This window comes from Abrus precatorius, unplaced genomic scaffold (genome assembly GCF_003935025.1).
Source record: "Abrus precatorius isolate BTA unplaced genomic scaffold, Abrus_2018 Scaffold4, whole genome shotgun sequence".
Lineage (NCBI taxonomy): Eukaryota > Viridiplantae > Streptophyta > Magnoliopsida > Fabales > Fabaceae > Abrus > Abrus precatorius.
Window position 1 is genome coordinate 7,670,749 of NW_020874384.1, and position 15,564 is coordinate 7,686,312.

Below are 15,564 nucleotides of genomic sequence, written 5' to 3' on the forward strand. Positions count from 1 at the left end.
CATTGGAGTTTTGGTGAAGCAATTCCTTAGCTATGGTTTCTTTCTCTGTTATCACATAATTGTTTGTTCATTGTTCTGTTTTCTGCAAGTTCATTTTACTTTTAATTGTTCTGGTTTACTGTTATTACATGTTACTACTCTCTTTCCAATTTCGAAAAAGCTTAAATGGTTATAATTCTATGAAGTGGTATTTGAAACCTAAATTCCCTGTGGAGACGATATTTGGATCTTAAATTTACTCATTACTTGCTGCAATCCTAGTGCACTTGCTAGTGTTAGATTGCGAACAACAGTGATGCACGTAGCTACTTTGGTTCCATAGTAGACACTCCAAGGCAAACCAAAGTGATCACTCTGATTCCAAAGTGAACACTCCAAAGAAGGACAAAGTCACTCAGCTTTGCGTGTAGCTACTATGAACCCATAGTAGACACTCCAGAGAGGGTCAACAGCATGGTGACCTGCGATAACCACTATGAAACCGTAGTAGCTACTATAGGAGTATTGCGTGTTATCACTATGAAACCATAGTAGCTACTAATGGCAAAAATCTCTGCACTATAAATAGAACTTTAGAAATTAGGGTACGGACATTTTACACACTTTTAGCTTCTTTTACCATTTTGGGGAACACTTGCAGAGCTTAGGTCATCCTTGGGTGACAGCCAAGGACCAATCCTAGGGTTTGATTCACATTTCTTCTTCACTTTCCTTTAATTTTTACATTGATGTCATTGATTTTCCTTTGTTTTCATCTTAAATTTGTAAGACTCATCCTCATGGAGGGCTAAACTTTCTTATAATCCTTAGTGAGTTCATGGATTCTTGAATTCCTGGGTATAAATGTCAATATAATTATCTTTCCTTCATGAATTTATATTTCCCAACTCTTTGAATTGAATTAATGGTTGAATGAGGGGGACATTGCTTAATTAACCCTAATTCATTTTTATGAAATTCTTTACTTGGTTTGCTTAATCCTAAGTTAATTTCTAAGGTTGCGTAGTCTTGGGGAAAAGAGTTGGAGTCCATTAAATTTGCTTAAATTCATATGGGGTTTTAAGGTTAATTCTCGCTTATTGAGATAATCTAATTCAGGCGAAAAGGAAAAGTATTGAATCTTGAGAGGAATAAGGATAGAATCACATGAATGAACTAAGGATTGCTACATTTCATTGGTTGAACCCATTAATTTCATCACTTGCCTTTACATTAAAATTGGAATCACACAAAACCGCCTTTTTAATTGCTTTCATAGTAAGTGTTTACAATATGTTCAATGTATGTTACCAACCAAAGTCATTGGAGACAACCTAGGCTTGCATCCTAGACTACATAAAAATTCTGCATATGTTGATGAGATTGGCGACAAATCTTTATGCAAACGAAAATCGTATCATCACAAAGTAGCTACGCAGTAAGTGCATAGCCACTCCAGGCGCTGAGAGTAGCTACGCGTGAGGCTTTTCCCATAAAAGACACTTGCACGTAGACACTTCAACCACTTAAAGTGTCTACGCAAAAGTAACAAAATTTTAAATATTACCTCTAAGTGTCAACTTTGGACAATTTGAGCTCCTAATTCAGTTATAGAAACTTCTCGAAGACCTTTTATGTCATAATTCTCAGAGATTAATATGTGGAAAGGAAAAAGGTGGGAAAAACATTATAAACAGAAGTTAGAGGTTTAGAAAATGGGACTTTGGTTCATTTTTGTTATTTTTCACTTTGTAATTGTTTTAACTTCCAAGGGAAGTCAGAAAGGAAGATTGGGGGCGACTTCCAAGCTCTGAACCTTGAGGAATCAGGCTGGGGATTGGATTTATAAAGAAATTCTGCAGCTCCTCTTCTTCTACTCTTTCTCTCTCTTTTTCTTTTAGGAACATGTTCTAATTTCTTTTTGTTAGGGATCCATGGATCCAGATTTGATATTATGATGTAATTTTGGATCTAGACCTTGAGATTTTAATTGAATTGAGTATGTGATTATGTTCTTAATGCAGTTGTGAACTAATCCTTCATTCAATTGAATTTAAAGGAATCTTCATTAATGGAAATGGAGTTTATTTCTCAGATCTGAATCATATGCCTAGGTTATTAAGATCTTAAGAATATTAGGATCAATGAGGCAAGGAATTGTCCTTTGGTTAAAAAAGTGAAATTGATTATCAATCAATTAGAATTCTTAAGAGTCTGGAATATTATTACATTGTAATAGAAAACCTAGTGAAATGATTCCTAACTATTTTTCACATAGTATTTTAATACAAAATTCATATTCTATTTTGTTATATTTTTCAGATTTCTACACTTTATTATTTTTGTTTGTTAAATGATTCAAAATCTCTACAAATTCGTTTAGCTCAACTAGTTATTGATTTGTGAAGTGGTAATTAATAGACCTAATCCCTGACGACGATACTTGGGACTCACATTTGATTTCTAAAATTTTATTACTTGCTACAACTACCTAACAAACTTGCTAGTTAGTATTCTAATTTTGTGTGACAATAAGCCTCAACAGCATACAACTAAACAACTAAATTTCAAACAATATCACACATTGCTAAACACCATTGTAGCAAGACTTACGAAGCTTCCAATTGATTAAATACTTATCAATTGCATTTTGCTTTGTATTCGTGGGCAATTGTACCCATCGAAAAGTAATAAAGGTTTTAAGTTAAGTTCCTAAAATATTGTCTCATAAGAATTGTTTTGAAGTACAAATAAGGTCTTAAATTAATTTTCTTAACTTAAAGAATGCAGAATTAACTAAAATGAGAATTTAAATATAAAATAATTAATTAAAATAGAGCAACATCTAACAATACACTCATTGAGAAGAACATAGAGCGTATTGTATCACCTTTACAATTCCTAATGTTTATTGTTAGATTAATTCTAATGATTACCAACCAATCATATTAAATCTATTAACACCCAATAGTCATGCAATTCATGCAAGGTAAAAGGAAGAGAAAATATAAAGAGCTTATGAGTTGTTAATTTAATAACAATTGAAAGAGAAGAACTAAGCTTGGTCCACCTTACCCTTTATCTTATTTTATCCTATAGATCCATTAATTATAGGTGGTACAGTCACCTACAGTATAATTAATTATGGTATGTTTAAGAGATGTCAATTCCAAACATACAAATATAGCATAATAGGATAAATACCAATTAAGGAAGGAAACATGAAATTATTATAAATCACTATAACTCTAACTATGGATTTAGTTAGTCATAATATAATGGAAAATCATAACAATAGTAAACCAATTCATAATTATTTAAAAAGTAAATGCAAACTAGAGGAGTCTCCAATAGAGAAGAGATGAAGAGAGTTCTTGATTCCAAAATTCGCTTCCAAAGCACCAATAGTCATTAGCGACTGACCAATACCAAGGTTGAAGATTTATAAAAGGTGAGGGATATGTGAAAGATGCCTAAGTCGCTGCCCCTTGGGTTCCTTTTATAGAGTTTCAAAATCCTAATATGTTTTCATTGTTAGACTTCTCATAGTTGAGCACAGTTGTTCAAGGTCATAAGCACAGTCATACATGTGGATCAAAGCACCCTCATGCTGGCAATTGGAGTATGAGTGTGCTAGTTGCGACGAAGCCCTGTTTTCCATCTAATTTAGCCTAAAATGCTTCCAAAAATTCAATTATGTCCTTCAATCCATGTTTTCTGATATGTTGTCATGTATCCATATTGAGCCTGAGCTTCACTAATCACGAGTTTAACTTAAAAGAAAGTTCAAATTCTATCATTGACTTAATACATTTTGCAATTGTCTCTGTATCTAATTCTATGATCTTGCAAAATTCTTACACGAGTACTGATGTAACATATTTTATATTTACATTTATGGTTTTATTTTAATTTCTAAAAATTTTTCATATGCTTTATTTATATAAATTTTATCATTTTCTAGTTATTTGAATAAATTAGACTTGTTACAAATAAATGCTTTAATTTTATATTTTCAGTTATTCTGACCTTTGACTGCTCTTTTGACCATAACTTTTTCTACAAATATCATTTTTGGCTGATTCTAGTGCATTGGATTCTACACATCCAGGACTTTAAAATGCATATATGGATCGCTGGATTTAGAGTTGTTTTTAATTTTCTATGAATTTTTTAAGTTGAGGTAGATTTGTTGAATCTTGTATATGGGATTGCATTTGGACCTTTGTCATTAAATAATTGTATTTGGAATTTTAGATATAATTAAGGCCTAAATTTTGGCCATTTAGTTTACCCTAAATAAAGCCTATAAATAGACCATTGAGACTCTGAATTACTGGTGTGCAAAATTTAATATTTTGAGTTTTTGATATTTGAGTCTTAATAAAAATCCTTATTTTACCTTCTCTCGATTTCTCTCTTCTTCCTCTCATTCTCGCTTAGGTTAAGTGTTTCAATGAAAGGTTAAACCTCTCATTCAATATGCAGAGTTCAAATGGTGTAAATCTAATTTGAGTTTTGGACTAATTGCTTTGAATTTGTTCTCTTTTTCTCTAATCTCATATTTGTGAATTGATTATGATTAACTTTTCTGTGGTTAGAATTCAAATTAGGATTTGATTGATATTCTAATTTGATAATTAAATTCAGATTAGACTAAATGATAATTTGATTTAATTCGTGATCTGGTTCAATTCAGTTATTCGATTGAATTAATAATTGGATTAGATAATTGTTCAAATTTGGATTAAAATATTTAGATACTGTAATAATCAAAATTACATGCATTTGAGATTCTATGGATTGATAATTTTTAATCTATCTTTTTCTTCAAGTTAATTATGTTCACAATTTTAATTTAATATATTGATTACCTCCTCTCATTTTAAATTTTGCTCTATCAATTTTTGTTAAATCTCTTTGTTTAAATTTTTATTTTGATAAATTGATTTGATGATCCTGGGGAGACAACTTTGAGTTCTTGCCTCGTGCTATAGTAATTAGGTTTCTATTATTTTGACTCGTGTACAATTGTGGATTAAGTATAACTATGTGTCTTGTTATAATTTTTTTATTTTTCAAAAATACTTGTTCTTCCTCAAACTAGTCCAAACAAGTTATCCACAATCTATGTCATAACTAACACATTTATCATAAAATAAATTTGGTTCATATTTGAAGACTTTGTAGTATACTCCTTTTGATATATTATAATGCTTAATTATTTGTATAACAATGTCTCATATTAAATTTCATTTCAACATACATTTCTCCATCTACCTCACAATAACCTATCAAACAAAAAAAGAAACTAAAATTCATCATCATCATTATCTTCACTGCTTCCATAATCTCCTTCAAAGTCGTAGCTATCACTTTGATAGACAATGTCAAGTTGCTGTCAAAATAACTAAGTTTCTTTAAGAATTTTGTAGTATAGAGTTCAACTCAGGTCGATTCACAAAGACACATTTTCAGTTAAATTTAGTTTTAGGTTCTTTAAAAAAAATGCGAGTAAATTTTGAGGGTTTGAAAACTGCAAAATTAATTTAATTAAATTATAAACAAATTAAAATTGAGTGAAAATAAATAAAAAAATATCAATTTACAGAATATCAAATGCATGTAACTCCAATTATCACAGTATCTAAAGATTTTAATCCAAATTTGAATGATTACCAATTCAATTATTAATTCAATCGAATAACTTAAATGAACTATATCATGGATTAAATCAAATTATCATTTAACCTAACTTGAATTAATTATCAAATTAGAATATTTTAATTGAATCCTAATATGAATTCTAACCACAAAAAAGTTAATCACGATCCACACAAATCTGATATTAGAGAAAAAGAAAATAAACTCGAAGCAATTCAACCTAAAACTCAAATAAGATTTACAGCATCTGAATTTCGTAGATTAAGCGGGAGGTTTATCCTTCCATCAAAGCACTTAACCCAAGCGAGAATAGGAGCAGAATGAGAGAATTTAAGATAAAGTAAAAAGAAGGATTCTTATTTCGGTCAAATCTCAAAAACTCTAAGTGTCTAATCGCACACGCGTACCTTCTTAATATAAAACGTTATTAGTCTATTTATAGGTTCTAATTAGGGTAAAATAAATTGCCAAAATTTGGGCCTCAATTATATCTAACAGCCCAAATACAATTATTAAATAACAAGGGTCTAAATGCAATCCCACAACAAGATTCAGCAAATCTATCTCAAATTCAAAAAATCTTAAAAAATCGAAAACAACTCTAAATCCAACAATCATTGTATGCATTTTGAAGCCCTTGATGTGTAGAATCCAATGCAACTAGAATAAGGCAAAAACGATATATATAGAAAAAAGTTGTGGCCAAAAGAGTAGTCAGATGTCAGAATAACTGAAATATGTTACATCACACTTTCAATATTGTTGTATTCTCATTCTATCTCTTTGTTAGAAACGATGCTTACATAGGATTTTTCCTCCTCAATGTCACATTCTTCATATACACCAATTGTAATTTGTTTAAAAATAATATAAAACTCAATAACAGAAGTTAGGGCATGATACTTGTGATGGATTTGAAATATTTGTTAAATATCATTATCGTTGTTTATTGCAATTCCTTCGTATTGCATGAAATCTTTAAAAATAGATATTGGACACTTGTAGGTTATACTCTCCACTATTTTGGAGTCTCCATTTCAATATATTGACAAATTCAATATTTAGTTCTTCAAATAATATATTATAAGAAATATACATATAAATTAGCTTCTCTCACATAAATTTCACACCTTTATTTGTGTTTGCAACAATCTTAATATTAAAGTAAACTATTATATTTTTCTCTCATTTTTTATCTTCAACTATAAACTTATAGAAATAAAGAATGAAATGATAAAATTGAAGTGTAATTCAAAATAATAATAATGACTTTATAAATTATAATTTTAAAAAAATGCTTGTAAAAGTTGCTTGCAAAATTTTTTTTAAAAAAAATCTTGCCACTAACTATTTTTGGAGTTTGAGTTGTATTTTTTATTTTTATTTTTATTTTTTAATAGCAATGTTTAGATGTATAAAATATAGTTGTAGTTATAAAAATTATCATCGACAACTTTTGTTTTAAATTAATTTTTCATTCTTTAAAATTATCAACGAGCGTCTTTTCATAAAAATTATATTTAAATAATATTTCTTTAAATACCATATTTTGGTAATTTAAAAAAAAACTCATTAAAAATATACTCTAATTTTTTTTACTTAAATAGAATTATTTTCTTGTAAAAAGATATTGGTATTAATTTAAAAAATAATAATTTTTGGGTCCACTGGCTTCAAGTGGTTTCAACATTTTACCTGCTTTGCTGTCATGTCATGGGGCGAGGTATGAGCAATTTTGTCATATTCCTGTGATATTAATAATTTAATTTTGTATTTTTATCTAAAAATTAAAAATAAACACCTGAATTTATTTATAAAAATAAATTCTAAAATCCTGATTTTTTTTTATTAATAATAATGCATGAGAAACAGTAGTTGAGATACGAACGGGTTTCAAGTAAAAATTAATTGATTATATTGCATGAGTATAGGATGAATAATTGAATATATTATTATATTTGAACTGTGTTGTGATTGTTTTTATTTAAAAATACCGTCTATGTTAAAATAAATAAATAAACAAATGGGTCATAATTACCTGACTCTGAAAGTTTTTGGATTCAAGAAAGCTGGTTATATACATGAATTCTTTTCTTCTAATTACATGAATGTTATATTAATCATGGAATGAATTTTCTGTTATGCGTATAAATGAATTTCTGGAAGTTTTTTAGAAACTTAAATAAAAAGTTGAGATTCTCAGATGTTATTTCAAGTTATCAACGATAAAATTAAGAGAAATAAAATATGGCACCAAGCAAAAGTCAGCACCTTGGAGTTCTCATAAATTCAAAGCAGCCATAACTACAAACACAGCTCCTGCCAGCGGCGGCTTGCAAATTGCAACCCATTTCCATCGTTATTGATGGAAAACATTACGTAGACTTTGTATTAAATGAATCTTATTTTATATTATCCCCCAAAATAAAAAGACTGATTCTTATTTTATAATATCATCATTTTCGCAATTTTTTTGTTATAAAAGGGAGGTCGATATCACGCTTTAGAACCCACCTCCTATTCTCTTCGTAGTTCAAAGTTTGGATATTCACTTTAATTAGGAACTGCATCCTATCTACAATGACGATCACCTCACATGTTATTACATGCAAAGGTATCACACTATCACCCCTCAAGCATGTTTATCACTCTGATTTTTATGTGACTTTCCAACTTTGTTATGCAACTTTTCCTTAGTTGGTAAAATATATTTATGTATTACTTTTACTTTGAATGTTTGTAGCTGCGATATGCTGGGGTGTAGGGAAGCCTCTGACAGTGGAAGAGATACAAATAGACCCACCAAAAGCCACTGAAGTTCGAGTTAAGATGCTTTGTGCCAGTGTATGCCACACAGACATCTCAAGCACTCAAGGGTTCCCACATGTTAGAGTTCTTTAAATCCTATGCTTTTAATCTGAGATTGTTTTCTAAAAGTAGAATTTTATTTCTTCATCTTTTTTCACTGATGGATTACTACAAACAAACTAATTTGCAGGCCAATTTTCCTATAGCACTTGGACACGAAGGAGTTGGGTAAGCTCAAAATAGTAGCTTTCTCTTTACATGTTCCTCCTGTAATAATAATTAAGATTTGATACTGAAAACACTTTTTGTTGTGACTTAGTTGTATCTTCATTTAATTTCATGTGTTGGGTTAATTGTAGTGTTGTAGAGAGTGTCGGTGATCAAGTGAAAAATCTGAAACAAGGGGATGTAGTAATTCCAACATACATAGGTGAATGCCAAGAATGTGAAAACTGTGTTTCAGGCGAATCCAATTTGTGTTTCACATACCCTATAAGATTGACTGGTCTAATGCCAGATAACACTTCAAGGATGTCCATTAGAGGCCAGAGGCTACACCATGTTTTAAGTTGCGCAACATGGTCAGAGTACATGGTTATTGATTCCAACTACATTCTCAAGGTTGATTCAAGGATTGATCCAGCCCATGCCAGTTTCATCTCATGTGGGTTTTCAACTGGTTTTGGAGCTGCTTGGAGGGAAGCCAAGGTTAAAAGTGGATCAAGTGTAGCTGTTTTCGGTCTTGGGGCTGTAGGATTAGGGGTATCCATGAAATAATCTTACATGTTTGTGTCATTTATTTCTTTTGACTTTGAAGCTTGAATTTTGTTACTGAAAATGATCTTGTGTTGTAGGCTGTAAGCGGAGCCAAGATGCAAGGAGCAACTAAGATAATTGGAATTGACAAAAATGAAATGAAGAGAGAAAAAGGAGAAGCTTTTGGAATAACTGACTATATAAATCCTGCTGATTCAGATAAGTCTGTTTCAGAATTGGTGAAGGAACTGAGCGGTGGAATGGGTGTGGACTATTCCTTTGAGTGCACTGGAGTTGCCCCTTTACTTACTGAGTCCTTGGAAGCCACAAAAATGGTACAAGCTTCACCTCATCAAGCAGTTTTGTTTTTTGGTTTGGTCAAATAATTTATGTTCTACACATATTATTGGTCTCTCTCATCTTTCTAATGATAGTGTTCCTAATTATTGCTTCTATACATGTAGGGAAAGGGTAAAACAATAGCAATTGGTACAGGAACTGAGCCAATTGTGCCGCTTGGTCTTGCTAGCATCATGTATGGTAGAACTCTGAAAGGTTCCGTTTTTGGAGGGCTAAAAGCCATTTCGGACCTGTCAATCACAGCTAATAAATGCCAGAAAGAGGTAATCCTCTAGATATTTAACTATTGTAGATATTTGACGTATATTTTGTGTCAAGTGTAAAATAATGGTCATGAACTATTTCCTATTTTACAGGAATTCCCTCTTCAAGAACTACTCACACATGAGGTCGCATTGGCAGATATAAACAAAGCATTTGAGCTATTGAAACAACGCAATTGTGTGAAAGTTGTCATCAAGATATCGTATTAGCAATTGTATTCATTGTTGCCTGACTCTCTCTCACTTGTTCTCTGTGGCTTATTCTTCTTCTTCTTCTTGAACAAATAAAAAAAACATTTGAATCGCGAAGCTACGTTGTTATTGTCCTTCTTCAACAAAAAAAAAAAAATTCTTTCTTACTTCGGGGACTATTCATTGTTGCATGACTCGCTCACACTTGCTCTCTACGGCCTACTCCTAGGTATTTGCATATCGGTTCTCATTCGAGCCTTTGTGTTAAAGATAGCTTGAAATATTGGTTGGGCATTAGTCGTCGCAGCATCACAGGTACTTTTAGTGTCCTCTTCTTTGAGTTTTCCACAATTTTAATGAGTACTCTGAAATTATTTTAGATTCCTCTGTAGTAGCCTTATAGACAACGGCAGTTAGTGAATATAGTTAATTTCATATATTAAGTTAGTACATTTTTTACCTAGGTTCTAGTAATTTAGTGTATAAGCTAATGTTAAATCATTTTACATATGTTTTCTGTTAATCTTGAGTATGATAATAATAATAATAATAATAATAATAATAATACTATTATTTTAACTGTATAAAGATGGTTATTCACCATAAAAATTTGGTAATTCAATTTTCAATTTGATGGTAATTGAATGTAAAAAGTGGTAATGTTGTAGCATGTACACAAATTTTTTCTACTTCTGTAATATATGTTAGTGAACTAACTTAATTAATGGCTAACATAAGGTTACTAAATTTTTGTCACCAATATTAGGCCATAAGTAGGAAATTGCTACTAATATTATAGAAGATATGTTGTGTCTAAACTGTATAAAGATGGTAATTGACATATAAACCTGGTAATTCAATATGTAATGTGATGGTAATTTTAATATGAAACTGGTAATATTACAGGGTTAACACAATTTCTTTTCCTCTTGTGTAATGTGTTACTGAACTTACATAAGGTTATTTCTTGAGTTGTCACCAATATTAGCTGATAAGTCCAAAATTGCTAGTAATATGATAACAGTTATACTCTGTCAACTGTATGAATATGGTAATTCAGCAAATAAAGCTGGTAAACCAATGTTCAATGTGATGGTAATAGTAATATATATACTGGTAATTTTGTAGGATGTACACGATTAAAAAAATGACACGAGGAAAAAGACAAGTTGTTGAATAAGCAACAACCTCAGGATCAGGACTTTGATCCTGATGAAAATGTTAATTTAGATGAAAATAATCTAGTGATGAAAGTAGACAATTTATGCATAGTAATAGGACTCGTCAACTGTTAAAGAAGCAGACAAAGAAGAAATTTGGTGGCAAGGTATGTATTCATCAAACTTGTGGACCATTTATCATTCATATTGATGTTGTATGTTTGATAGTTTAATTGGAATGCATGTATACAGGTTGTATTCCTTAGTCGATGCTCACCAAATCGTTTACAAATGATTTGTAACATCTTGACAAAAGAACAATGAGACATAGTCATTGATATGGGGTTTGGAGGACTATTCCATATAAAATGTACAAGACTTGATAAAAAGGTCTGCTTAAAATTGGTAAAGCCTTGTCATTTAAATCAATTGTGCATATACACAAAGAGAGAGGAGATTTCAATAAGCTATCACAATGTAGCCAAAGTTTTTGGGCTGCTAGAACATGGTTTGTACAAATTGCATAAGTTAATTAACCTAACGATTATTGCTCCCAAACTGATAAATCTAATTTTTTGAACTTGAATATAGGATTGGACATTCTAAAATTTGCCACGGCCGATCAAAAAGCAATGTTGACTGAATTTGAAGGAATAATAGATGTCCAACTATTTCAGATTATTGGTGAAGGTAAATTGGACGACTAGTTTAGAAGAGCTTTTATCTTGTATGTTTTGTCATGTTTCTTGTGCCCAACTTTAAAGATGGCACCCTGTCCAACACTTTTAGGATCCATCATTGATATAGAAAACGTAAAAAAGTACAATTGGAGCTTATTTGTTTTTAAGTGGCTTGTAAGGCAAATAAAATCATATAAGGTAAGACAATACAAGAGTAAGACAGCAGAGATTGGAGGTTGCATATTTTTCCTTAAGGTATCGTAACTTATTTGGTATAGTTTAGCAAATGTTAATTGTACAATTATTATAATCTATTAATTGAGTATATAAGTATCCCCGACCCCTGTGGTCTAAAATAAAATTTCAATATTACTGCAGGTTTTGTATTTTCATAAACGTCCACTAAGCATCGCCAACTTCAACAAAGAATATCCTTGGGTTAAATTTTGGGATGATGACATGATAGAAAAGCGGATTCAAGAAGAGAAGAATGACGTTCTAGTAAATTCCATTGATTTATTTCGAAATTCCTATTTGTGGTTATGTTACTGTTATTATAATGAAAATGGAGTCGTGGTTCATATAAAGAATTTATTTTTAATTAATGATAATTCTATTCTTCAATAGGGCCTATTGTATCACAAAAAAGATAAAGGTAATCTTATTAACCCAATGTGGTTGAAAGAGAATTTCGAAACTGATGTATATTAAATGTTTTTTTGAGTAATAGAATTCTATACTTCTTTTGCTACTGTTTAGTTTATGTTGTCATGTTATGCAATTTTTGTTGTTGATGAGAATAAAGTTTTATTTATTGTGAAAATGTGGTTGTTTCGAACTTAGTTGCAGAGACTATCAAGATGTATAAGGCACAAGAAGAAGCTACACTAGCTACTAATCGTCTTATAATTTCTGATTCCACAGCGATGAAATCTTGGTAAGATAATAAAATGAGAAATAATGATATGCATAAATCAAGCCATAAAATGGAAAGCAAAAGTTTGAAAGAGTCTGATTTCATAAAACATCAGCATGAAGATATACCTGAAGGTGATGGGGGATGTTCGGAGGGCAAGTGTACCCATCGAGAAGTAATAAAAGGTTCTTAAATTAAGTTTCCAAAATATCGTCCTACAAGGATTGTTTTCCAATTATTAAGAATTTATTAATTCAATTGTTTAAGCTTCAAAAGATATGAGATTAATTAAAATAAGAATTTATAAAATTAATTCTAAAATTAAGAGCAAGGAATACGATGCTCGTCTTGGTTAAACTTATCTGAGAGGAACCTAGGACATATGAATTTTCTCATTCAATCCTTTATGTTATTCTTCTATTTAACTCTAAATTCGATTTCTTTGTGATTACCAATCATTCATACGAATACTATTAATACCCAATGGTCATGCAATATTAATATTCTTTTCTCTAAATTAACATCCTCAATGGTCATGCAAGACATCAATTTAAGAAAGCTTAAGGAACCTATGAACTTGTTAATTTAATAATGATTAGAAGAGAAAGATTGGTTTGGTCCACCTAATCCTTAGTCTCGTTTTACCCTATAGATATATTAATTAACCGAAGTACGGTCGCCTGACGATATAATTAATTAGGATTAAGAAAGAAGCGCAATAGGATAAAATCTAATCACAAAACAGAAATCAAATTTAGATTCAAACATCAAAATTTCATAAATTCATGAACAATAGTTCTCATAGCCCTAGCTATGGACTTAGTTACTCATGCTAAAGAAAAGAACTAAAACAATCATAAACAAAGCCATAATCAAATAAAATAGCAAACTAGAGTATGAGATGTGTTTCTGGTCTTCAAGTATGATCGCTTGAAACTTCAAGTCTCGCCAAGCATGTGCCAAGGATCCCGTGCAAGAAAGACGAGAAGAGAAGTGTATCTGAAAGCCAAAGACTAGATGTAAAAACGGTCCCTTACGATGCCTAAGATCTCCTTTTAATAGGGTTTGAAAACCCTAAAGACTCTTGATAATTGGGCTTCTCAAAGATAAGCACGGTTGTGCAAGGCCTTAAGCACGACTGTGCATGGGCTCGAAGCACCCCTATGCTTGTTGAAAGGGTCTGGGCGTACTGACTGCTGCAAAGCTCTAATCTTCTATCAATTTGGACCCAAAACACACCCAAAGTATACTTGCGATATCTTTATACCAAACTGCATAATTAATATATAAATTAGTGTGAGCACCAAATAAAATAAAGGTCAAATATGAATATATGGGCTGTAAAATAAGGTCTAATTATAGACTTATCAGGGGACTTACTTGTAGTCGTATTGTCCAATCACATGAAGATCATTGTAAAAAAGAAGGCATGCAATGCCTTATATCAGTATTGTATTAACAAGTCAATCCCACCAGAATCGAAAAAAGAGTATGAATTTATAAGTCTATGTTTTATAAATAATACTAATACATTTTATTTATGTACGACCAATCAGAAGTGGGCTATTTTAGCTTGACCAATAACTATTTGTCCTTTGTGTGTTAGAGTGCTAGTTTCAATGTGTGAATACTATTTGAATCGGGTAGACATCATGACAATGGGACGTGGACAACAACTCTGTAACAATGTATAGTACAATGTATCATATTACTAGTAGTTCTGTTATGTTATTCTTGACTTCCCCTTCTGCTAACGTAGTGTGTTGGTTATGCTTAGGTTGTTAGCTTGGCTAGTGCAGTCTTGAATGATACAAACATTTCCCCAAGTTCAAAGTCGTGTTATTGTTTGTTTTCATACTTCATGGTGATTGAAACTTGGTATTACATCAATATCTTTGTGTCTTTAGCATAATTTTTTTTATTTATCAACTAGAGGAATGTGTAAAACTTGATGTTAATAATTTCATGAAGGATAAGCATTTGCCATGGTGCGAATTACCCTTTTTTTTCCTATTAATCAGCCTCAGTTTCTGAACTGCAATTTGGTATTTTAATTGAAGCCATGTATCGCGTATTTGTTGTGTTATAATGTCGCAACAGATTAATGCAAATCTTCTTGTGTTATAAATATTTGCACCAATCTTGTATTCAAAACATTGGTAGTGCTATGTGGTGGACCGACAAAAGATGAAGTTATCCATCTTAGATTCGATGTACTCACATCACATAGGGAAGATGGCAATGTTGGATCAGTTGGCAGCGTGGAAAATTTGAATTAGTGTCATATGATGCATGTTTCATACTTATAGTTAATGCTAAAGCTCAATAATAATATGACATTATAGGCTAAACAATTTGAGGAGATATTCATATTGATTGATCAAAACTTTGTCTCTATAAATGATCACCTTCAATTTGAGTACCCAAGTGTCCCAAGACAACATAATGGGTGAGTTCATCTTTCATATCACCTTATTTCATATATAGGAATGATTAAAATTGAATTTACTCTTCACTTACCTTTCTTTTTTAATTACAGTTATGATTGCAGTGTGCACACCATTAAATACATGGAGATGTGGGATGGTGAAGCAACATATGATGGTGGTTCTACTATGCCGACATGGACTGAAGTGTGACATTTGTTTTGTTGTTTGTATCACACATTCGTTTATATCCATTTAACCTAAATTGGTGCTAATTAAAGTGTATATAATGTCAATAGGATAAGGTTGTAATCATTCAGGAGGAATTGTTAATAAAATGGGTGTTGGATATTAGAAATG

The 15,564-nt window shown here is 31.1% G+C and overlaps 1 protein-coding gene across 2 annotated transcripts; it reads left to right on the forward strand.

Annotated features, from left to right (window-relative positions):
• Positions 1-8,133: 8,133 nt before the first annotated feature.
• LOC113865492 (alcohol dehydrogenase-like 2) lies at positions 8,134-10,052 on the forward strand. 2 transcript variants are annotated; one of them, XM_027500083.1, is made up of 8 exons: positions 8,134-8,257; positions 8,387-8,529; positions 8,642-8,679; positions 8,811-8,881; positions 8,969-9,213; positions 9,306-9,542; positions 9,672-9,830; positions 9,924-10,052. In XM_027500083.1, exons 1-8 carry the CDS (start codon positions 8,224-8,226, stop codon positions 10,038-10,040), a joined length of 1,044 nt encoding a protein of 347 aa, XP_027355884.1. In that variant the 5' UTR covers positions 8,134-8,223; the 3' UTR covers positions 10,041-10,052. The 2 variants fall into 2 exon arrangements, with proteins under 2 accessions (XP_027355884.1, XP_027355883.1); XM_027500082.1 differs by having other exon boundaries at positions 8,811-9,213.
• The last annotated feature ends 5,512 nt before the right edge of the window (positions 10,053-15,564 follow it).

Coding starts and splice junctions, on each gene's coding strand:
- LOC113865492 (XM_027500082.1), top strand. CDS start 8,224: ATGACGATCACCTCACATGTTATTACATGCAAAG. Junction 8,258..8,386: donor ACATGTTATTACATGCAAAG/GTATCACACTAT, acceptor GAATGTTTGTAG/CTGCGATATGCTGGGGTGTA. Junction 9,831..9,923: donor CTAATAAATGCCAGAAAGAG/GTAATCCTCTAG, acceptor CCTATTTTACAG/GAATTCCCTCTTCAAGAACT.